The sequence below is a fragment of the Schistocerca nitens genome, chromosome 8 (genome assembly GCF_023898315.1).
Source record: "Schistocerca nitens isolate TAMUIC-IGC-003100 chromosome 8, iqSchNite1.1, whole genome shotgun sequence".
Taxonomy (NCBI): Eukaryota; Metazoa; Arthropoda; class Insecta; order Orthoptera; family Acrididae; genus Schistocerca; species Schistocerca nitens.
In genome coordinates, this window is record NC_064621.1 from 384,615,708 (window position 1) to 384,642,493 (window position 26,786).

Sequence of the window (26,786 nt, forward strand, 5' to 3'; positions counted from 1 at the left end):
GAAATATAGTGGCATCAGTTTGTACGTGACTTACTATACTCCCCATCCAGCAATTCATATTTAGATTTTCTGTGATTTTCTTAAATTGCTCCACACAAATGCCGGGACAGTTCCTTTGAAAAGGACATGGCTGATTTCCTTCCCTATCCTTTCATAATCTGAGGGTTGTGCTCAGTCTCTAATGACTTCGTTGTTGACGGGATGTTAAACTGTAATATTCCTTCATTTTGCACAGTTGATCAAAGATATCATGGCTGCATATCCCTTGCATTCCATCTTGTGAGTTATTTATGTAGCCTTTTTTGTGGCCTACTTATTGGTTTTACTACAGTAGACTCTGAGAAACTGAATAAAGAGAAATTGAATAAAAACCACTCCATTTGTACTTGTCCTATTAATTGAGCAATGACATGAGTTTTCTTCTTTGGAAGCAGGCATTTCCATCTGCTCAGAAGCGTCAAGTAATTTACCTTTCCCTACTCTGTACAGAACTTCAAAATTTCTGTATACCTTCACTTTCTTGAATGCGGCTGCTGAAGTGGGTACCATAAGCAGATTTTTTTGCTTCAGTACCACCTGTGTACTCTTTCTATGGTATTCAGACTCCAGTTTGGCCAACGTTTATCTTTGAGCACATCCTGAATTTTTCTGTTTGTTGAAAGAGAATTACCATTTCTTATCTGTACAATATTTAATTCAGTGAGAAGCAATCTTTCCTATTCCTTTTATTGTTGAAAGTATCAGAGACGTAGATGGGTTTCATGTTTGTCTTTCTCTACTTTATTGTTCGGACTTCTCCTACCATCATCCACTTCAGCATTTGAGATCTCCCTTTTTTTGTTTCTGCCTTCCTGGGTGTTCTTGAAGGCTGGCTAACATGTTTGACACGTAAATGGCGAGTGGGTGATGCATAACTCCAAGCACCCTGGTCAACAAATAGGGCTTGCGCGTACACAATGTGGACAAAATTGCAGACCCACCAAAGTCCTGCACTCGCTTATGCAATTGCTCAATGTCACTAGCAAAATGTTAGCCAACTGGAAGCCATGCATACCACTATCCAGCAGTTACAGTACCATTGTTGCTATGTTACAGACCATGAAAGATGTGGCCATGCAGACCTGCGACCTCCAGTTCGGAGCTATGGTTTTGAAATCGTCTGGTGCTAAAGTGACGTGCTCACCTCCGCCCACTACAGTTGCTCAAAACACCAAAAACCCTTCACCCACACCAGTGAAGCCACGTGTGACACAACAAGAAGAACAGAAATTTAAAAAGGAATACTCACAAGATACTTTTTGTGTCCCTCAAGTCAGCAAATGTCTGGATCCTTGTCTGACAAACACAGGGTACTAAGAAATTGAACAAAGACAAATATTCTTCCCCTTCTCCATCTAGGAGATCCTATACCGCTGTGACACCATTCAGCACCTATGTCCAGTCGACCTCCATTTTTACGGTGCGAATCACCAGACTAACCCAGGGAGGTTACTGGTACCTCTGAAGAGATAATGAAACAGGATCCTCCACCCTCAGAACGCTGTAGTAGTATGCAGCCAAAATCTGGCACTAAGCAGCCACTGAAGTAATTGGCCCTTATAAGAGAAATATCTATTATCATCTTATATGGCTGTTCTCTAATGGGACATTTGCAGCATGGGATCACACATGACAGACTTACAGCTTCTATAGTGATCACGATGCCCCATTGTTTTATGCCTCTTCTTTACCGCAATATGACCTGGTTCCCTGGTGGACTGGGGAATGCTGTGACACCGTTCGCACACGGAGACATGCTCTCCAGGTCTTGGAATGCCAGGCCACAAACAAGAACTGTATATCATTATAAACAGCCGTGTGCTAAGTGTTGTCACATTATCAGAGATAGCAAAAAAGCTAGTTGGATCTTTTGTACTAATTCTTTTAACAGTTTTATTCTCTCTTCTTTTGTTTGGGGTAACTTGCATGGGATGTCTGGAAACAAGGTACATCTCCTGATTCCTGACATGACTGTAGTGAAACTATCAATATTGCCAACACCTGGGGTCAATACTTTGAATGGAACTCGATTCCGCCCACTACCATCTCATCTTCCTACTTCGGAAACAAGTGGGGGAGGCTCGGGAGATATATTTTCCTTCTTAGAATTGTGAATTATACAATACCATTTTTACTATGAGGGAGCTGAAGCGTGCTCTCATCTCCGCTCCAGGATCAGACAATATTGACATTCAAATGCTGCAACACCTGTCTGTTGATGGCAAGCATTTTCTCCTTCATACATATAATCACATCTGGACAGATAGCATGTTTCCCAGCATGAAGCCACTGCATTCCCCATACCCAAGCCCGGTAAGTACAAACATCTTCCGTCCACCTATCACCCAATTTCCCTCACCAGCAGTGTCTGCAACATGATGGAATACATGATCAGTGGTGGCTGATATGGTTGCTTTGGTGGCTTGAGTTTCAGAATTTGCTAACAATTGCCCAATGTGGACTTTGTAAGCATTGCTCTGCAGTTGATCATTGTGTCACTCTTTCAGTCCACATTATGAACAATTTTTTGCAGAGATTCCAGACTGTAGCCATGATTTTTTATTTGGAGAAGGCTTACAATACCTGCTGGAGGACGGGCAGCCTCCTTAAAATGCACAATTGGACCTTGCGTTACCATCTGCCAAATTTTATTTTGGAGCTTATAAAAGACCGGATTTTCAAGGTACTTGGTGGTTTGGCTTTGTCAAACAATTTTAGTTTTATTCAGAAGAGTGGGGTGCCTCAGGGTTCTTTGCTGAGGATAGCTCTGCTTGCTATAGAAATTAACCCTGTCAACAACTATCTCCTGTCAAGCATCTGAGGCTCTCTCTTCATTGATGACTTTATGGTCTACTGCAGCTCTCAATGGACTTGTTTACTGGGGCAACAACTTCAGGGATATCGTGACTGTCTTTAGTCACAGAGCATCAACAATGGATATAACTTTTCTATTGAAAAAACTGTCCGTCTGATCTTGTGGTGGTATAAGAAGTTTCTTCCGCTGTCCTTAAGCATGGTCCTATTGCTCTTGCATGAAACTCTTGGGCTCACTTGATGGGAAACTCCGTTGGTCCTCCCACATATCTTATCTGCCAGCACACTGTATCAAGTCTCTGAATATCCTACGTCTTTTAAACAGAACTCCATGGGGAGTGGATTGGAAAATCCTCCTCTGCTTATACCCCTCCTTCATCTGATAAAAAATGGCCTATGGGTTTCTCGTTTACTCATCTGCAGGATCATCTGTTTTGAATGGTTTCAACACTGTCAACCATTGAGGCATACACTTGGCCACTATCCCAGCTATTAACTTCTATAAAGTTGATGCTGAACTATAGCTGTCCCACTGGTGTGACGTTCTGCTCAGCAGATATGCATGCCATCTGTCCTCTGTGCCCAGCCATCCATCCTGTGTGTCCTTTTGATGAATCCATTCATCACCAATAAGGGATGAGCACAACTTCTTTGTTGCCTCCTGGAGTTCACCTTGCTATACTGCTTTGGAAACTTAACCTTACGTTACCTGTCATGTTCCCGATGGGTGAGAGCCCTTCACCACCTTGGTTTCAGGCAGAGTTCCACATTATCGTGGACATAGTTTCTTCTCAAGGACACTACTCTCGACTCGATCTATCACTGTTTCTCGAATTTTGCACGCAACTTGCAGGCAGCACCTGTGTCTACGCTGATGGCTCTAAGACCACCATGGTGTTGGATGTGCTTTTGTCATTGGCAACAAATATTTTAGGTGCTGGCATGTAGATCAGTGTTCGATTTTTACTGCAGAGTTTTCCACACTCTGTCAGGCTACCCATTACATCCAAAGGCGCAGGCTCCTCAATTGTGTGTTATGTACCAATTCACTTAGTGCCCTCCAGAGCCTCTGTGTACTATACACAGGCCACCCTTTAGTACAGTGAATCTGCTAATGCCTCCACTTGCTTCCTTTTGGTGGAGGCAACATGATGTTCATGTGTGTCCCTTGTCATGCCAGAGTGTTAGGAAATGAAGCTATTGATGCTTCTGCCAAGGCTGCATTCTGACTACCTAGCCTTTTAGCTGTTCTGTCCCTTCATATGATCTCTTTGTTGCTGCTCGTAGAAACATTGTGTCCCTCTGGCATGAATAATAGTCTTCTGTATATGGGAACAAACTCTGAGGAATTAAACACCTTCCAATGGCTTGGAAAACTTCCTCATACCCCTCTCATCACGAGGAGATACTTTTCGCTCAGCTGAGTATTGAACACTATTGTTTCTGTAAGTGTCATTTGTTAATTGGAACCCTGCACCTCTCTGTGCTTACTGCAACCAACCATTGACAGTGCCCTGTTTTCTGACCCATTGCTGATTTTATAACCATTTACATTTTAATATATGTTTGCCATCTGAATTATCCGATGTTTTAGCAGATGCAGCATGAGCTTTCGATTGTGTTTTAGTTTTTATTTGTCCTAGTAATATGGCAAAGGCAATTTAGCTTTCAACTGTTTGAGTGTCTCCTCAAAGGTGAAGTGAACATTTTTAGCTATCCCTCTACTCCAATTGATTAGGCTCTGATTGTTTTTCAACTGCATCCAGTAAATGGTCATTTGAAATTATGACATGGGTGCTTATGGCCTCGGCTGTTTTGCACCTCATAGCAACAACAACAACAACAAAAACAGTCTGCAGTGGGGCACAGTGTCAAATGCTTCCAGATATTTAGGAATATGGAATCTACCTATTGCCCTTCATCCATCGTTTGAATAATGTTATTGTATTGGATGTATAGTGGCAGGGCAGTCAAACTGATGTCTTCATTGTTATGGGCAACCTATCACAGCTTTGTCACTCACTGCAGCATATCCTTTTTCTGTATATAGTTTGCGATGTTATCACTGTCATTGTTGAAGTTGTTGAAGTCATCTCCTATCATCTCCATATCTCAGAAAACCATATTGTCTGATGAATTATGTTGATCATCGGCTGCGAAGCAATCTTTAAAGTCATTCTTCATGTCAGTTTTTGCAACAAACTGTCCTGCAGATTTCTACATCTACAATGAAGTACAGTCTGAACAAAACAATATTATGAAAAGGAAAGTTGCTACTCATCAAATAGCAGAGAAGCTGAGTTGCAGTTAGGCACAACAAAAAGACTGTCACAATATAAACTTTTGGCCAACTAGGCTTTTGTCAAAAATAGATCTCACACACACACACACACACACACACACACACACACACACCCGCGCACGCGCGACTGCCTCTGGCAGCTGAAGGAGTGTGGCTTCAGCTGCCACTCAGCATTTCCACTGTATGGTGAGTAGCAACTTTCCTTTTCATAATATTGTTACATTCCATCCTGGATTTTCCATTGTTTGATTACAGTCTAAACAAAGATTTACAAATATTCAGTCAGACATTGATAAGATTTCAAAATGGTGCAATGATCAGCAGCTTGCTATAAATTTTCAAAAATGTAAAATAGTGCACTTCATAAAACCAAAAAAGACATAGTATCCTTTGAATGTAATATTAGTGAGTCACAGTTGGAATCTATAAACTCATACAAATACTGTAACACTTAGCAGGAACACGATGTGGAATGATGACATTCATTCAGTCATTGGTGAAGAAGGTAGCAGACTAAGGTTTATTGGTAGAATACTAGGGAAGTGCAATAGGTTACAAAGGAGGTTGCTTACAAATTACTCGTGTGACCCACTCTAGAATATTTCCCATGTGTGTGGGACTCGTACTAAAGAGGAATAGCAGGGGATATTAAACATTATGCAGAGAAGGTCAGCACAAATGGTCAAGGTTGGTTGACCCACAGGAAAGTTCATTGAGATGTTGAAAGAACTGAACTGGCTGACTCTTGAAGATAGATGTAAACTGTTGTGAGAAAGTGTACTTACAAAGTGTCAAGAAACAACTTAAACTATGATTCTAGGAATATACTACAACCCTCTACATATTGCTCCAATAGGGATCATGAGGATAAGATTAGATTGATTATGACAGACAATGAAGCATTTAAGCAATCATTTTTCCAATGCTCCATACATGAAAGGAACAGTTGGACATACCCTCTGCTGTGCACTACATAGTGGTTCACAGGTTATAGATGTAGATATGTATGCATGTTCCAAATATGCATCACATTAATATGCAAATGTTGTAAATCCAAAATATTATCTGTACTCCATAACTTTACTTTCCAGGTAAACATCTAAGATGAAATTGCACATTATTTGTGCTTTCTAAATAAATGTGATAAGAAAAAATTGTTTATTTCATGGTTAGTGTTAATGACACACTTGAAAGTCCCTGTCATTTGCTAGTTTAGCTATGACTTTCTTTTGTGTAGACAAAACTGCAAGAAGGGAAGTGACGTAGAGTGCATTTATTGGCTAGTGGGAGCTGTCACTTTTCAAAAAGTTTAGTTTTGCATTCGCTGTCCTTGGAAGACTCTTTTATTAGATTTACATGCAGACGGTATTGCTAACTTAGTGAACAAAATTTTACACACTACTCTTCTAGGACTTAATTTTCCGGAGTAATGCAGCTGAGGTCAAAAAAAGTCTTTGTGCTACTGTAGTGTGCGATAATAATAATGTATAAAGGTGAGAACTGAACATCTTTGCTGAAGCCTCTTCAGAGATCTAGGGATCCTTATACTTACTTGTCAATACATTTGCTCCCTTACGGTGTTTGTAGTTAATAACAAGAGCGTATTTGGGATGAACTGTGTAATTCACAAACACAACACTAAAATATTTGTTGATTTTTGTTTTATGGGCATTAGGCCATGGCTGAAGGCATATTTCTGTGGCCAAAATTTCATCTTTCAGAGCTGGAGACATCATCAGAACCTACACTACTGGCCATTAAAATTGATACACCAAGAAGAAGTGCAGATGATGAAGGGGTATTCATTGGACAAATATATTATACTAGACCTGACATGTGATTACATTTTCATGCAATATGGATGCATAGATCCTGAGAAATCAGTACCCAGAACAACCACCTCTGGCCGTAATAATGGCCTTGATACGCCTGGGCATTGAGTCAAACAGAGCTTGGATGGCATCTATGAGTACAGCTGCCTATGAAGCTTCAACACGATACCACAGTTCATCAAGAGTAGTGACTGGCGTATTCTGACGAGCCAGTTGCTCGGCCACAATTGACCAGACGTTTTCGATTGGCGAGAGATCTGGAGAATGTACTGGCCAGGGCAGCAGTCGAACATTTTCTGTATCCAGAAAGGCCCATACAGGACCTGCAACATGCAGTCGTGCATTATCCTGCTGAAATGTAGGGTTTCGCAGGGATCGAATTAAGGGTAGAGCCACGTGTCGTAACACATTTTAAAATATAACGTCCACTGTTCAAAGTGCCGTCAATGCGAACAAGAGGCGACCGAGATGTGTAAACAATGGCACCCCATACCATCATGCCGGGTGATACGCCAGTATCGCGATGACGAATACACGCTCCAGTGTGCGTCCACTGCGATGTTGCCAAACACGGATACGACCATCATGATGCTGTAAACAGAACCTGGATTCATCCGAAAACGTGACGTTTTGCCATTCGTGCACCCAGGTTCGTCGTTGAGTACACCATCGCAGGCGCTCCTGTCTGTGATGCAGCATTTTAACCGCAGCCATGGTCTCCGTTCTGATAGTCCATGCTACTACAAACATCGTCGAACTGTTCGTGCAGATGGTTGTTGTCTTGCAAACGTCCCCATTTGTTGACTCAGGGATCGAGACGTGGCTGCACAGTCCGTTACAGCCATACGGATAAGATGCCTGTCATCTCAGCTGATAGTGATACGAGGCCATTGGGATCCAGCACGGCTTTCCGTATTACCCTCCTGAACCCACCGATTCCATATTTTGCTATTGGATCTCAACCAACGCGAGCAGCAATGTCGCGATACGATAAACCGCAATTGCGATAGGCTACAACCCGACCTTTATCAAAGTCGGAAACATGATGGTACGCATTCCTCCTCCTTACGCGAGGCATCACAACAACATTTCACCAGGCAACGCCGGTCAACTGCTGTTTGTGTATGAGAAATCACTTGGAAACTTTCCTCATATCAGCACGTTTTAGGTATCGCCACCGGCGCCAACCTTGTGTGAATGCTCTGAAAAGCTAATCATTTGCATAGCACAGCATCTTCTTCCTGTCGGTTAAATTTTGCGTCTGTCGCACGTCATGTTCATGGTGTAGCAGTTTTAACGGCCAGTAGTGTATAACATCTTGGAATGCAGTTACAATCGCATAGCAGCTCAACAAACCAAATTTGTAAGAGATTGTAACTGCTTTTTGAGTCATTATTGCCTCTGATGAGATCTTCAGTATTGGAAGACAGAATGTAACGAATTATACCTTGGACCATGGCCTAATGCACATAAAATAAAAATCACCAAATACATAAATACCATCCATGAAAGTCTGCATTGTATAACAAAACTTAAAGTAAAAATAATTTTTGTATTCACTATGAATCTCTACCTGGGGTTCTTATCGAGCTTTCAATTCTCAGACTTAAAGACTGTGACTGGATGTCAGTAGACATCAGACAGGAAATTGTAAATCCCCAAATATTTAAAAAGAAAGTAAATGAATGTCTCATTAACCACTCATTTTACAATTCACTGGAATATTTGGACTCAGTAATGTAGATTCCACGTAACTCTAGTACTGTTTTCTCCTACAACTTCCCCCCCCCCCCTCCCCCATATATATATATATATATATATGATGTGACTTACCGAACGAAAGCGCTGGCAGGTCGATAGACACACAAACAAACACAAACACACACACAAAATTCAAGCTTTCGCAACAAACTGTTGCCTCATCAGGAAAGAGGGAAGGAGAGGGAAAGACGAAATGATGTGGGTTTTAAGGGAGAGGGTAAGGAGTCATTCCAATCCCGGGAGCGGAAAGACTTACCTTAGGGGCAAAAAAGGACGGGTATACACTCGCGCACACACACACATATCCAACCACACATATACAGACACAAGCAGACATATTTAAAGACCTTTAAATATGTCTGCTTGTGTCTGTATATGTGTGCTTGGATATGTGTGTGTGTGCGAGTGTATACCCGTTGAGGGGATGAGGAAGTGGCTCTGGTTACTTGCTTCTGTACCAGGTCAGGAGGGCAGTTGCGGGATGCGAAAGCTGTTTTCAGGTTGTTGGTGTAATGGTTCAGGGATCCCGGACTGGAGCAGATTCGTTTGCCACGAAGACCTAGGCTGTAGGGAAGGGACCGTTTGATGTGGAATGGGTGGCAGCTGTCATAATGGAGGTACTGTTGCTTGTTGGTGGGTTTGATGTGGACAGACGTGTGAAGCTGGCCATTGGACAGATGGAGGTCAACGTCAAGGAAAGTGGCATGGGATTTGGAGTAGGACCAGGTGAATCTGATGGAACCAAAGGAGTTGAGGTTGGAGAGGAAATTCTGGAGTTCTTCTTCACTGTGAGTCCAGATCATGAAGATGTCATCAATAAATCTGTACCAAACTTTGGCATTCGGGAGGACGACGGTTCAATCCCGCGTCCAGCCATCCTGATTTAGGTTTTCCGTGATTTCCCTAAATCGCTGCAGGCAAATGCCGGGATGGTTCCTTTCAAAGGGCACGGCCGACTTCCTTCCCTGTCCTGTCGATGAGACCGATGACCTCGCTGTCTGGTCTCCTTCCCCAACACAACCAACCAACCAAACTTTGGGTTGGCAGGCCTGGGTAACCAAGAAGGCTTCCTCTAAGCGACCCATGAATAGGTTGGTGTACGAAGGGGCCATCCTGGTACCCGTGGCTGTTCCGTTTAATTGTTGGTATGTCTGGCCTTCAAAAGTGAAGAAGTTGTGGGTCAGGATGAAGCTGGCTAAGGTAATGAGGAAAGAGGTTTTAGGTAGGGTGGCAGGCGATCGGCGTGAAAGGAAGTGCTCCATCGCAGCGAGGCCCTGGACGTGCGGAATATTTGTGTATAAGGAAGTGGCATCAATGGTTACAAGGATGGTTTCCGGGGGTAACAGATTGGGTAAGGATTCCAGGCGTTCGAGAAAGTGGTTGGTGTCTTTGATGAAGGATGGGAGACTGCACCTAATGGGTTGAAGGTGTTGATCTACGTATGCAGAGATACGTTCTGTGGGGGCTTGGTAACCAGCTACAATGGGGTGGCCGGGATGATTGGGTTTGTGAATTTTAGGAAGAAGGTTTGTGAATTTTAGGAAGAAGGTAGAAGGTAGGGGTGCGGGGTGTCGGTGGGGTCAGGAGGTTGCTGGAGTCAGGTGAAAGGTTTTGTAGGGGGCCTAAGGTTCCGAGGATTCCTTGAAGCTCCGCCTGGACATCAGGAATGGGATTACCTTGGCAAACTTTGTATGTGGTGTTGTCTGAAAGCTGACGCAGTCCCTCAGCCACATACTCCCGACGATCAAGTACCATGGTCGTGGAACCCCAGTACCTCCATTATGACAGCTGCCACCCATTCCACATCAAATGGTCCCTTCCCTACAGCCTAGGTCTTCGTGGCAAACGAATCTGCTCCAGTCCGGAATCCCTGAACCATTACACCAACAACCTGAAAACAGCTTTCGCATCCCCCAACTACCCTCCGACCTGGTACAGAAGCAAGTAACCAGAGCCACTTCCTCGTCCCCTCAAACCCAGAACCTCCCACAGAAGAACCACAAAAGTGCCCCACTTGTGACAGGATACTTTCCGGGACAGGATCAGACTTCCTCAAATCCTGCCCTGAAATGAGATCCATCCTTCATGAAATCCTCCCCACTCCACCAAGAGTGTCTTCCCGCCGTCCACATAACCTTCGTAACCTCTTAGTTCATCCCTATGAAATCCCCAAACCACCTTCCCTACCCTCTGGCTCCTACCCTTGTAACTGCCCCCGGTGTAAAACCTGTCCCATGCACCCTCCCACCACCACCTACTCCAGTCCTGTAACCCAGAAGGTGTATACGATCAAAGTGAGAACCACGTGTGAAAGCACCCACGTGATTTACCAACTGACCTGCCTACACTGTGAAGCTTTCTATGTGGGAATGACCAGCAACAAACGGTCCATTCGCATGAATGGACACAGACAGACAGTGTTTGTTGGTAATGAGGATCACCCTGTGGCTAAACATGCCTTGGTGCACGGCCAGCACATCTTGGCACAGTGTTACACCGTCCGGGTTATCTGGATACTTCCCACTAACATCAACCTGTCAGAACTCCGGAGATGGGAACTTGCCCTTCAGTATATCCTCTCTTCTCGTTATCCGCCAGGCCTCAACCTCTGCTAATTTCAAGTTGCCGCTGCTCATACCTCACCTGTCCGTCAACAACATCTTTGCCTCTGTTCTTCTGCCTCGACTGACATCTCTGCCGAATCTCTTTGCCTTTACAAATGTCTGCTTGTGTCTGTGTATGTGTGGTTGGATATGGGTGTGTGTGCGAGTGTATACCTGTCCTTTTTTCCCCCTAAGGTAAGTCTTTCCGCTCCCGGGATTGGAATGACTCCTTACCCTCTCCCTTAAAACCCGCATCCTTTCATCTTTCCCTCTCCTTCTTTGTATTTTAGCATATATATATATAGTTATAATAGAGGGAAACATTCCACGAAGGAAATATATATATATATATATATATATATATATATATATATATATATGGTTATAATAGAGGGAAACATTCCACGTAGGAAAAATATATCTAAAAACAAAGATGATGTGACTTACCAAATGAAAGTGCTGGCAGGTCGACAGACACACAAACGAACACAAACATACACACAAAATTCAAGCTTTCGCAACAAACTGTTGCCTCATCAGGAAAGAGGGAAGGAGAGGGAAAGACGAAAGGATGTGGGTTTTAAGGGAGAAGGTAAGGAGTCATTCCAATCCCGGGAGCGGAAAGACTTACCTTAGGGGGAAAAAAGGACGGGTATACACTCGCGTGCACACACACACACACACACACACACACACACACATATCCATCCACACATATACAGACACAAGCAGACATCTCACAAGCAGACATATTTAAAGACCTAATAAAGAGAAAATAAGATGACAGGAAAGATTTCGAAATGCAACAGCGACAATAACAAACGTAATTGTTGGGTTCAAATTAATGATATGGTTATAATAGAGGGAAACATTCCACGTAGGAAAAATATATCTAAAAACAAAGATGATGTCTGCTTGTGAGATGTCTGCTTGTGTCTGTATGTGTGGATGGATATGTGTGTGTGTGTGAGAGTGTATACCTGTCCTTTTTTCCCCCTAAGGTAAGTCTTTCCGCTCCCGGGATTGGAATGACTCCTTACCCTCCCCCTTAAAACCCACATCCTTTCGTCTTTCCCTCTCCTTCCCTCTTTCCTGATGAGGCAACAGTTTGTTGCGAAAGCTTGAATTTTGTGTGTATATTTGTGTTTGTTTGTGTGTCTATCGACCTGCCAGCGCTTTTGTTTGGTAAGTCTCATCATCTTTCTTTTTAGATATATTTTTTCCACGTGGAATGTTTCCCTCTGTATATATATATATATATATATATATATATATATATATATATATATATATATATATATATATATATATATATATATATATATATATATAACTTAATTGGATAGATAAAAAATGTACTCACCAAGCGGTGGGAGAATACACACATAAAAGACTGTTGCGATTGACAAGCTTTCGGAGCCAGTGGCTCCTTCTTCAGATAGAAGGGTTGAAGGGGAAGGAAGAACAGTGAAGGAAGAACAGTGAAGGAAAAGGACTGGAGAGGTCTAGGAAAAGGGGTAGATTTTAGAAAAGTAACCCAGAACCACAGGTCAGGGGAGACTTACTGTACGGGATGAGAAGGAAAGGCTGTAACTTGACACACCCATGAAGGCAATTCACAATGGGATTTGCAGAGTATAATGTGTGAATGAATTACTTACAAGCATCCTACATTAAAGTAACTATATTTATAATGTTGTTGGTATCTATCTTTTGTATTCCACGAGGCTCGCATAAATATTCTATTTCAAAAGCTCATACTTCCCTGCTATACAGGGGGTGGATGAAAATATGGGGATACCAAAAACGCAACCCATTTCTATCCCTTATATGGTGTAGGAGAACTGTTGGCATTGAAAACAGCTTCCAGTCATCACAAAATGGGTAAATACAGGTTCTGTATGGTTTTCAAGGGAATCTTGTACCATTCTTAATGCAAAATAGTGGCAGTTCAGCAAACAGTGGTGGAGGTGGATTGTGATCACCCACCCCTCTGTCCATAGTAGACCACAAAGGCTCAATAATATTGAGATCTGGTGACTATGGTAGCCGGGAACAAGCGACAATCCATCTTTGTGCTCACAAAACCAGTTCTGGATGATGCGATATATGTGAACAGGAGCGTTGAAAACAGTGTGCAAAAAGATTCATCTGATCAAATTACTTTCTTCCATTGCTCTGTAGTCCAGGTTTTATAGCTTAAGCACCACATTTTCCCATTAGGGCTGCATCATCAATTAGTGATTTTGGAATTCCAGCTCACTGTGCAATTCCCCGCTTATGGACCACCCTTCTTCTTGTTTTGGTGCTGACGGTGTTCGTGAGTGTGACATTCAGTTCTGCAATTACTATTGCAGGCAGCTGTCATCATCTTATTTTTCGTCACAATCCTCTTCAGTGACCGCCTGTCGCAATCAATCAACATGCACTTTTGTCTGCGAATCATTTTTTACACTTTCCCCATATCTGGTATAAATCTACAGTATGGTGTGTTTTGAAACGTCAAACACTCCAGCTTCCTTGCTTAGGAAGCTCTCGCCGTATGAGCACCAACAATTTGCCCACATACAAATTCACTTACATCCAACATAATGCACTCAGATCTACACAGAACATTGTTCTGACCTTGACTGACAGTTGCAGCATATTGACAACATTGCACAAGTGTGAGGTCAAAGACAACAGTGCAAACTGTGGGCTTCTGTAGCATCTGCATTTATGTTCAAGCACACATTTTGCACTGTATTTCCATGTTTTTATCCTATCCCTGTACTTATTTTTTTCAAGATCTGTTTGAAATTGATTGTTTTATTTTGTTTTAGGATGGTGTACCAGGTACCAGAGCAGCACATAATGCTACCCCTACAAACACTGCATCAGGACCATCAACACTGTCTCGTCTTATTCGTGGCATTCCACAGATACGTCCTCCTACTTCTCTCCCATTAGGTGCTTGTAGCTTTTCTGAATTATCATCTCCCCAGCCACCATATCCTTCTGCTTCCAATAAACCATCACCTCAATCTGCACCTCTGCTGCGGGCACCTCAGCTTCGTTCGCCTTCACCGCCACCGCCTCCGATAGCAGCACCACTCATGGAAATGGGCTTCTCTCTGAAGCATGTACAGAAAGCAATTAGTGCCACAGGTAAAATAACAAACCATGTAACATTACACGATGTAATATTATTATTATGATGATGATGATGATGATGATGATGATGATGACCATAGCATTTTCAGTAACTGTCTCATTTCAGATAAGAAGTGATATTTTATTTGCAGTTATGATTGCTTTTTGCTTATTATTTATCAGAATATAACCCCAGTTATTAATATGATCAAGTCAGCCACGTCTGTATAGATGGGAGAAGGAAAACAAAATTATAAGAAACAGTGATACCATAGACTTCTGACACTCTGGAACAGTCCAGAATCAACTGTTATCCTTACAGGCACACACTTTGCTATACCTTATGACATGTTGCATCTAAATTTGCATGTTGTGCAATATTCTACAATAAGTTGCAGCAATTCCGCTTTTCTTGTAATGAAATTTTTTTGCAGCTAGGACTGCTTGCTGGTGGCTATTACTTCCCCAGTTGTGAACAAAAATGTAGGTTCCTGGCAGATTAAAACTGTGTGGTGGATTGGGACTCAAACCTATTACCTTTGTCTTTCACAGTCAAGTGCTGAACCAATTGAGCTATCCAAACACAAGGTGTGACCCACCGTCACAGCTTTACTTTCGCCAGTACCTTACAGAACTAGCTCTTCTATAAAAAAGGATATTGTGTAGACATGGCGTAGTCACAGTTGGGGTTATTTCCAGAATAAATTTTCTCTCTGGAGCAGAGTGTGCACATATTTGAAACTTCCTGGCCGACTAAAAGTGTTTGCCAGAGCAGCACTTGAACCTAGGACCTTTGCCTTTCTTCCAAGAGTGCTAGTCCCACAAGATATACAGCAAAACTTCTTTGAAGTGTGGTGGGAGGTAGGAGATGAGGTACTGGTAGAACTAAAGCTGGGAAGGTGGGTGGCGAGTTGTTGGATAGTTTAGTCAGTAGAGTTCTTGCTCATGAAAGGCAAATGTGCCTGGTTCCAGTCCCAATCCAGCAACAGTTTTAATTTTCCAGGAAGTTTCAGATCAGTGCACACTCTGCTGCAGAGTAAAAATTCATTCCAGAAATGTCCCCCAGGCTGTGTGTAAGGCATGACTCTGCAACACCCTTTCTTCCAGGAATGCTAACCTTGCAAGGTATGCAGGAGACCTTATGAGAATTTTGGAAGGTAGATGGTGATGTGTCAGTGAAAGTAAAATAGTGAGGGCAGGTTGTGAATCATGCTGGGATAACTCGGTCAGTAGAGCATTTGCCCATGAAAGGCACACTCAGGTGCAGAGTAAAAATTCATTCTGGAAAAGAATATTTTCGAATAGTTTAATGTGGAATATAAAGACACAGTATTCAGCACTACTACCAGTTTACTTTTACAACAACTTTTCTTAACGACTCTCATTATTCATGCAAACTAGGCAGATACCCATTTTCCATAAAGGTCATCCCATTATATGAAAATGATCTCCTAATACTGTAACAGCTGCCCCATTTTACTCACAAACAAGGTGATTCTGTGGAGATTACTACAATCCAAACCATTTCAGTGAGTTCAAATTTCTCCTCTTCTTAATGGTAGGGTTAGTGGCAACTGAGCCCTTAGCATGTAACAAGCAGTGGAACAGGTGAAAGGGCAAGCAAACAAGATTGATACAGTAATGTCGCTAAGCTTTACAGATAATGTTGTCACTTGTATTTACTTCATTACCATGTGTGATGTTTGCGTTGTTTAGCTTCCAATACATTCTGGCATACAAACATTGCTTAGCATCAGGAACAAAATTAATTCCTTTCACTTCATCTTTTTTCTTGATAGTCAATTCAGAATTTTTATTTCAAATTATGGAAAATCCAGGATGGAATGTAACAAGACTGTGAAAAGGAAAGTTGCTACTATATATGGCGAGTAGCAACTCTCCTTTCACAGAATTTTTATTTATTACTCATACAGATCTTTGTATTAAAATATAATATTTCATAAATAGGTCAAGACATTGTAACAATATTTTCAGGAAGTGATAGTTGCAAAGGGGTGTTTATTTTGCTGGATTAATATTGACGTTAGACCCAGTTGATGCTTTTTTGTGTTAAGAATAGCCGGAGATATGAATGGTGGACAAGCAAAATCTAAATATTACTGAAATGGCCTGTGATGACTTCAACCTGAAGTTTCCATTGTGAAGTAATCAGAGAGTTCACAATTGGTGTTTGTTACCAGGTCTTATGGTAGTGAGAAATTTATTTTCAATGCAAAACACCAAATTCAAAAGTTGACAGTTACTGTGAACTGATAGAGAGAATTGTGTTGGAAATAACTGCTAAAAGAAATAGGAAAGCAAATAAATGGGTCAGGGAGCAGTCTGAAATGGATCACATAATTATTAATAACTCTAATGAAAATGACATGTAGAAAGGACAGCAGTTGAAATCCCTCTCCCCTCTTTTCATCCAGATTTAGATTTCCCATGGTTTCCTTAAACCACGTAAGGTAAATGCAGTGGTGGTTCTTTTGAAAAAGACACAGGTGGCAGTCTTCACTGCTATGAGTCTGTGCTCCATTTCTAAAGATTTCATCAACCACGGTATGTCAAACTCAGATCTTCCTAAGAGTTTTCTGAAATAATTGCAACTAGTTGCCTTTTGTGGTGGGTCAATTTTTTTTTTTTTTTTTTTTTTTTTTTTTTTTAAATTTAGCATGACCAATTTCAAGTCACCTAACGACTTATCATCAGAAGGTACAACAGTTATTTAGTGATTTTTTTATAGCATTGTCAGAGATGTTGCGTAGCTATGGCAAGACAGAAAAAATGAAACAAGTAAGCATTGAATGTGGTGAGGTATCAGGAATTATTTACATTGTAAGGTCAGCTTGAAAGCAGTATGTCTTACATTTAGATAGATAATTGCATGATAGATGAATGAAAGAAGTTCTTTGCTGGATCCAAGAGATAAGAAAAGGACAAAGATGATGACCAAATTGAAGGTGAGGTTATGTCATTTAAAGCTTTCCAAGGCAATCTGAGTGCATTTTTTGAGAATCATAATGCACTGAATAATCTAGAGGAAGCTTTTCACAAGCAGTGGCTGTCAAATGATTGATGACGAAGAAGAAAAAATGATAATCATTATGATGTGTTCATTAATTTCAGCCAAAAAATTTTAATTTTATGCCTTCAAAAACACGTACACACACACTCATTTCCATGTTGTTTGGTAAGGATGATAGAGACTGTGTCCTTGTGGCCTCTAAATTGTATCCTGTCATTCATAGTTTGTAAAGATGAAATGCCATCTTTCGTGGGTACAAAAGTATCACCTAAATTAGCTTTCACAAATGTGTGTATATATTTGAAATTAAATGTTCATAAAAGTTAACTTACAGTCTCAGTTGGCTTTACGTATACAAACTTATTGTCTGATTAAACTTTGTTAGATTTGCACATACCGTGTGTTCGCCTTTCATCAAGATGCAACCAGTTTATAATTGTCTACTTTACTACTGCACAAAGTGTTTGCAGATTTTGAAAAACTCCATTTGCCAACTGATATGCTCTTTGTTTATATTGTCACTAGCAAGTTCAGTGTTAATGATAAAGTCTTATGACGATAGGTGGTCTATAATCTCCAGTAACCTGTCATATGCTTCATCAGTTTTCTTGCTGTGAGTAGTTAGTGCATACTCTAAGTCCCCCCTGAGGGAGACTGCTCGCCGAAGATAGACCCACAAATCAAGCAGCATACATTTATCTGTTACTGATTGTGTCGTTTCAGGTAGGAAAATCAACAACGTAGGAATAGATAGATTGCTGCTTAACATAAAGTTGACCCACTAAGTTCCAGACAGGCACAATTAAAAGACACTTACACATAAACTTTTGGCCACAGCCTGAATCAGTAAAAGAGAAACACACACCATTCATTCACACAAGTAAGCACACCACATGCACACATGACCACCAACTCCAGCAGCTGGGGCTAGAACTAGTTGCTTTCTGCAAGTTAGTATGTCATCTTTATGGTAAGTAGCAATCTTATCATTTCCTACATTGTTGGTTGTGTCATTTATTTCTTTATTATTTGGGTTTGGTCATTATGCTTTCTTTCCTTTTTCTCTTTCAATTGTTGCTGTAATGTGTTTATTTATTTATTTATTCTTTGCCCATGGACTCCAGCTGAAAATCCAGCTGAGAGTATTGAGTGTGTCATACAATAGGCTATTAACATCAAACTTGATTTCATTATATGTAAATGAAACAAATAATTAAACAGAAATAGTCTATAAACATACAAAGGTATCACATGTTTCACATTATATATACACACAAATCTAAACAACATACAGAAATCATAATTTTTAAAGGTACATTTCAGTAATGATACAACATATTTAAACACCATCTTAGTAGTCACTCAAACTGTATATACAGTTCTCTGTGAGATATCGTTTCAAATGATTTTCAAACCATTTTAGGTCTGTTTCTTTTTTAATGATTTTGGGGAGTTTATTAAAAAACCTTTTGCCTGCTTCTTCAGGGGCAGTGATAGACAGTTTTAGATTTCTGTTTATCATGTAGTAATTTTCATTTCCTCTTGTACCGTGTTTGTGTACATCTTTATTTAGGAGGTGTTTATCGCTTGACCTTACCATCATTATGCTTTGGAATATGTACAGTGAATATACTGTCATAATATTATAGTGTACAAAAGCTTGCCTACAGGTCTGTCTTGGTGGTATTTTTGCAATGCGTCTCACTGCCCTTTTCTGAATTGTGAATATTCTTTTTAAGTAGCCAGCTTCTGCACTTCCCCATATATGAACTGAATAAGACAAATGTGGGAAGACAAGTCCATAATGCATTGATCAGAGGACTTTACCATCCACAGTCTTAGCTGTTTTGTGCATGACGAGGATCTGTTTGTTTACACAGTGCATCTATGTGCTCCCCCCATGCCAAATTTTTGTCTATTATAGTTCCTAGAAAGTTTGTGCAAGTTACTTCTTTAATAGTCTTTCCATTTATATTAACATTTATATTATAATTTTCACTATGCTTGGTCTGAAATACTACATACATTGTTTTAGAATGATTCATAAACAGGTTGTTTTGTGTTAAATATTTATTTGCATTTTGTGTCAGCTGTGCAAATGATTGTTGTGTCATCAGCATACATTATAGGTTTCTGATTTATACAGTTAGGGAAGTCATTTATGTAGAGTATAAATAGTATTGACCCTAGCACAGACCCTTGCGGCACACCGTGTTTAACTGTTTGCAATTCTGATCTGTAGTTTGTTGTATTTCCCCCACTAGTATGTCTGATTTCCGTACATTGTTTCCTATTTGTAATGAATGATTTAAGTATGTCATAGCATTTTCCTCTAATTCCATAAGGAAATTAAGAATGTGCTCAATTATATCTGTTGATGCTGTTTTTGTCGACTTCCCTTCTCTGAAACCATGTTGTGATGAATGTAGTATAGTGTACTTTGTTATAAAACTTACAATTCTATTCTTTATTATCATTTCATAGATTTTAGCAAATGTTGAGATCAATGATATTGGCCTGTAATTTCCTAATTCATCCCAGTTTCCTTTCTTAAATATTGGCTTCACTTGACTTACTTTCAATGAATTTGGAAATATACCTTCTTCTATCGCAGCATTCAGCATGTGTGTCAGTGGCTTTAATATACATTCTCTCATTCCTTTATGAGATGTGATGTGACATCATCCAAGCCAGATGAATGTTTAATTTTAAGTTGTTTTATTAGGTTTGACACTTCTGTATCTGTTGTAGGTATGAAAACCATAGTATGATTTGTATGTGGGGGGTTTAACAATTTACTTACTGCATTTGTTTTATTTTGTCTTATTAATTCATCTAATACAGTAATATAATATCTGTTATAAGTATTGGCTATTTCTAGAGGGTTTGCTTTGCTTTTCCCACTCATCAGTGGGCAGATGTCCTCTGCCTGATTTGTTACTTTTCCTCTTTCCTCATTAATGAAAGATCATAAACCTTTTGAGTAGTTCTTTCCCTTATCTATATACATCCTGATGAATGATGCTTTAGTTTCTCTGATAAAACTACAGTACTCCTTCTTTTTTATTTTATACAGTGTATTGTAGGCCTTAGTATTTTTTTGTTTGGAGAGGTCATAATACACTCTCAGATTATTTCTGGCATGGATTACTTCTCCAGTCACCCAACTTTTCTTTTTTTGTTGCTTTTTGACAAGCCTTTTACTAACAGGACATGTAACATCATAATAATAATTGAATAAAGAAAAAACTGGTTCCATTTGGTGTTTGCATCTTTAGCTGCATATATTGTTTCCCAGTTTTCTGCCTCTGTGGGTAGTTCTGTCTTCTCATCTCCCATATCTTCTGCACTGAATCACTGGTCTTTATATTTATGTCTATCATGATTGCAAAATGGTCTGCTAATGTGGAGTTTATTACCTGTGTGTCACAGTAGCATGTAGGAATATTTGTTATTACATGATCAATTATAGTTTCACTATGCTTTGTTACTCTGGTTGGTTTATCTATTTTTATTTTTAGATTGTATATGCACAATAAGTCCATTAGGGTCTTAGTATTGTCTGTATTTTTACTTGTGTCTATGTTCGGATCTTCAGGTGTGCTTCAGGTATGATGATTACTCTACCTGACTACACACTATATGCTTAGTTGGCAGAGCCCTGTGGACGTCTCATTTCGACTGTTAGTATTAGTATGTGTTGGTATTGATTACCACGTTGTTAGTGGTACATCATCAAAGGTAAAATTCCTTTTGAAGCCTTTTATGGCAGAGAATTACCCTTGGAAGATTTAAAAAATTTGGGTTTCATGTGTGTGCCATTGCACCCAAAGAAAAGAGATTGAAACTAGATGCCAAAAACAAGATATGTTTACTTATGGGTTACAAGGATGATGTGAAGGGGTACAGTATATTTGTACCTTCCACGAAGAAAACTGAGGTGCACCAAGATATAGATTTTTGTCACCAGTAGTATCTGACTGGGAGAAGGAAACTGATGTTCCTATAATAGAATCAGGTATGATTTGTTGTAATGAAGAGAACATAGATGAAATTTCAAAATCAGAGGGGCTGAAAGAAGAAATGAGTTTTGAGGTTGTGGAAGAAATTAGAAGTCAGCGCAGAGAAGAACAATAAATTATTGTAGACAGAGGAAACAGAGAAGTTTCTTTTGAGGATTCAGAAGAAAATGTAGATGGTGAGGATGAAAGGACATACAATCTGAGACCCAGGAGGAATATTCAGTGTGTGCATTACTTACAGGATTATGAGTTGGGCCTGTTGATTGCAGTGAATGATGATGACCTCCAAGATCTACGTGAAGTGATGTTTTGTAGTGTATGCTGCAAATGGGAAAGATGGCATAGCAAGAGAGCTGCAAGCCCTGGTAGAAAATAATAGATTGGATTCTGTATGTAGGCCAAATGATTATAATGTTATTGACGCAAAGTGGTTTTTTAAATGAAAAAGAGATGAGAACAGTAATGTTAAAGCTTTTTTTTTTTTTTTTTTTTTTTTTTTTGCTACAGGTTTCCAACAAAGACTGGCTTACTCTGAAATATACAGTCCAGTCACAAAATTAACTCCAGTGAGACTTTTTCTGGCTTTTTACAATGAGAATAACATTCCCATCTATCAAGTGGGCATTTGTAGTGCTTTATCTGTGGAGAGATAGTTGGAGACTTTATGTTAAATTACCTCCTGGATATTGCAGTAAAACAAATGTAAAGTTTTTTAACTTAGAAAGGCTCTTTGTGGTTTAAAGGACTCAGCCAAATATTGGAATGCTAAATTCCACACAGTAATAACTGGCTTAGGATTTGTAAGAAGTGATTTTGAGTATTGCTTTCATATAAAGATAGAAAATTGTTATAAAACATACTTACTTGTTTACATTGATGAGCTGCCGACAGATTTGACTTCCCAGAGTGAAATTGACAATTTTAATCTGTTATGAAGTGATAACTTTAAAATGAAGGATTTGGATATGATTAGGAACTACTTGGGAATGAATGTTGTTCAAAATTTAAGGGAGGGTACTGTTACTGTTTTTCAAAATATCTATCTTGAAAAACTATTGTAAGTTCTTTTTACATGTTTGAATGTAATTTTGTTTCAACTCCCATGAAGGAAAAGTCCAGTCACAGTATGTTTAAAAGAGAAAAACCTGAAACTGAAGACATTGAGAAAAGATGTACAAAATTAATAGGGTCACTGATGTATGTCATGTTAGGTTCCAGACCATTCATGTAGAAATAAGTATTCTAAGCAGGTACCAAACACATGGAAGTCTAGAGTTACAGAGTTATGGAATGCTTTAAAACATGTGTTATATTACAGGACCCTAAAACTTAACGTGTTATGTGCTAGGGATAAAATTGTGCAGATCCTATAATTGGTTATGTCGACTCTGATGGGGCTGGTTACAGAGTACATAGAAAGTCTACAGGTGGTTATCTTTTCAAAGTTTTAGGTTTTAGTGTTTCATGGCCACTTAAGAAGCAACACACACTGTCTCTGTCATCAACAGAATCAGAATTTATAGCCTTAAGCATGGCAGCTAGTGAAACCTGTTGGCCCAGTAATTTGTATTACAGTCGTTCTGACTGTCAGAAAGCTGTTTTCTTTATGAATACAGTATATCAGTAATAAATCTTTCCAAGAACTCACAGTCCCATCATTTGTGAGGGAGAAAGCTTTGCTAAGAAAGTTTGAAGTATATTATCACAAATGAACAAAAAGCTGATGTTCTGACAAATCCACCTTGTAAAATAAAATTTTAAAAAAAATTGTAGTCAGGGCTTACTTAAAGGTTGTACTTTAGTTTTTGTAACACTGATAATGACACTGACGGGAGATGTTAGTGATTCAGTGTTAATGTTCTTTTGGGTTCTGTTAACTTCCATTTTTCAGATGTTCTTTTTTTCCCTATGTGTATGTTGTTGTCATCTGCCATTGAGTGTAACCTATTACATATTTAAATAATCTCTGTACAAACAGACTTGTAATGGAGCTTTATTTACTGCACCTGATTACACAAGTCTTGTCTGTTCAATAAGAGAGAGGGTGGGAACCTTAACTATCAGTTAATGTTTATAAGTAAAAGTCTAGGCTGTGTGTGATGGCCCCTTCTCTGTTTTGTTTGTTTCAGTGACACAAAATATTTTTCTTCAGAACGTAAAATAGTGATATATACATTTTTTGGGTGCTAATACAGAGCTTTAGACTACATAGAGCTTTAGTGTAATTGTGCTAGTAGTAAAATAGTTCAGTATTTCATGAAAGGAACCAGAGAAATGGCATGTTGGTTAGTGTACCAAACTTGCATTTGGGCAGATAAGAGTTGAAATATGTGCTTAGCCATCTGTTTTTCCACTCATTGTGGTTTCTTTAAATCAGTCAAGATGAACACCATTAGGATTCCTTTGAAAAGGACACAGTCAGTTTCCTTTATCATCCTCATTCTATCTGAACTTGTGCATTACCATAACAACCTTCTCGTAGGTGGAAGGTTAAACCCAGATCTTCCTCCCTTCCTTTAATTAAATTTAAGTGCTGCAAAGACTGCAGTAAAGGAATTCAGCACCGAGAAAGGCATTTGTGTGTGAAATTATGCATAGGAATTGACATAGCAAAAACAATAACTATTTATAATTTTTGGAAACTTGATTCAGGACAGTCTTCTAATTTTGGTTATGTATATCAAGTCAGTGTCTTGAAAATTGTGGAAATCATATTTACCATAAACACCATTAGTAGCAACGATAAAGTACAAGTGTCTCAAAAACGGAATATAATGCATTGTTCGGTCAAATTTGAAATACGGGTATTCATTATTGGGGTCCAGTTGGATAACAAGTTAAAACAGAATCAACCACAAATAAACAAATCAAGAAGTGCAGTTCAGTATTTTTTGCTTCTAAAAGCATCTCACACTGCATTGACCCAAATAAAAAAATGTTGGCTTATTTTGAGTATTTCCACTTCCAGTTGTGTTATGAAATTAATGTCTGGATATGTAAATAAAGCATTTATTCGGTAGAAATAAGAAGTAAGAACATTGTGTAGAGCAGGTAACTGTATGTCTTGCAGAAGCTGTTTTCAAGATTTTTAAATTCTTTTGCTCTAATTCTGATACATATACTCCTTAATCATTTTTGTTGCTGACAGTAAAATCAGTTTATACTGAACTATGATTTGCAAAGACACAAAATGATTTTCATATTGACTTTGCCTTATTTTCTACAGTTCGTAATATAGTCACATAGTCTGATAAGAAGATGTTCAACAAGTTCCTGTTTGACATAAAGAAAGAAATTTGAAATCCCTGCCAGCCTGAATTAATTTAAAAATGTACTTTATTTGTCCCTCTTTCTAAAAGTTATCTGAACATCCAGACTCAAGGATTCAAAAGTGCTGGTAGTAACATAGCAAGTAGCTGTGTTCATTGTGAATCTTATAACCTTCCCTCCTGTCAGCTGACATAATTTTTCAATATTATAAATATTTCTCAACTGTAGGTGTAATATTAATCTTAACCAAATCAAATTGGATCATTCATAGCAAGTGGATTGTACTACACAACAGCACTTCAAATGCACTGCCTGCCTTGACAGGATGAAAATGTTATCGTACAAATCTTTCAGTTTGATTGAAATTTTAGTTACCTTTCTTTTTCATTGTGTGACTTTGTCATCCAGGTCAGGTTCACACGCAATTTGAATAAAACAATTAATGCACTTTTGACATGTGCTTTTACATCTTGTTCAAATTTCACAGTGTAGCACAAGCACATCGTGAACCTTGCACTAACTATATTCTGCAAATGCTTGACACAGAATGTTACGTAATGAGAACTGAACACAGAATGACTCCAAATTGACTGGTGTACATGTTTTCTTGTTGCATGATGAGCAGCAACTGACTGCTGCTTTGCGTGCAATGCCTGTATAAAGTGACATGTAGACCAGAACTCATGAAATGGTAAAATACTGGGTAATTTCATCTCCAATAATAAAATAAACATCAGATAAGGTGTAGAATAGAATATAGATTTACATTATGTACTGATGTTAAAGTGGTTAACAAGTGGCTTTTAAATTTTCTAATAGATATTTTTCACATATTAACAAATTATTCTATGAAAGTTATAAATTTTTGTGCTCAGAAAAATTAAGGCTACAAAACTATACCAGTGGAATTTTGACATGATTACAATTTAAGGTTTGAACATTCCAAACTACAATAAATGTAAATATGAGTATATTTTGAAACACGAAGTTTTGGAAAAAGTAAGATTTTCATTGGAAAAATGGGAATGAGTGCTTTAAAAATAGGTAGGTCAGTTCTAAAACAAACAACTGTTATCAGGTTTGAATTTCAAATAGTACATGGTTTTAGTGAATCTTAAAACTTAGAATTTTTCATTGAAGAAAATGTTTCCCCAGAAACCAATTATGCTGTTATCATCAGTGATCCGAAAAGTTGACTTTGAGTAATAAAGATTAGGAAAGTGTAGTTGGAATAAGAGCTAGAATAATTTGTATGTGATGACAAGCCTTCTGTATGGTTTACAGATGAAGTATAACAGACGTTATGGCCACTCAGTAGTCTGAAGACATTTGTGTGGAGTGTTGCCTTGTACAGCCATGAAACATGAACAATAAGCAGTTCAGACAAGAAGAGAGTAGAAGCTTATGAAATTTGGTGGTAGAGAAGAATGCTGAAGATAGATTGGTGGATTATGTAACTAATGAGGAGGTCCTGAATAGAATTGCGGAGTAAAGAAATTTATGGTGTAACTAGACTAAAAGGATTGATCAGTTGATGGGACACATTCTGAGACACTAAGATCAAGGACTCATTAGTTTAGTATTTGAGGGAACTATGTTAGTGTGTGTGTGTGTGTGGGGGGGGGGGGGGGGAGTGGATGTAGGTTGCAGTAGTTATGTGGAGATGAAAAGGCTTGCCCAGGGTAGACTAGCATGGAGAGCTGCATCATACCAATCTTCGGGCTGAAGACTGCAGCAGCAGCAACAGCAACAGCAACAACCTTATCCACTTTAATTAATATGGTTTCAAGATCTTCTGCACTTTCAGATAGGACTGCTACATCACCAGCATATCTTAAGATGTAATTCTTTGATTGTGTGTTAGTATACCTGCCTCTGAATCTTCTCTCTCTCTCTCTCTCTCTCTCTCTGTCTCTCTCTCTCTCTCTCTCTTTTTTCCCCCCTACTGTGACTGCGACTGAGACTGAGGGAAGAAATCTT

The 26,786-nt window shown here is 39.3% G+C and overlaps 1 protein-coding gene across 1 annotated transcript in view; it reads left to right on the forward strand.

Moving 5' to 3' along the window:
• Positions 1-26,786, forward strand: part of LOC126198416 (probable E3 ubiquitin-protein ligase HERC1) — a 747,204-nt gene that overhangs the window by 417,545 nt on the left and 302,873 nt on the right. Inside the window, exon 39 of the mRNA XM_049934719.1 lies at positions 14,174-14,498. Coding sequence (XP_049790676.1) covers positions 14,174-14,498 — 325 coding nt within the window. The remainder of the gene's footprint in view (positions 1-14,173; positions 14,499-26,786) is intronic.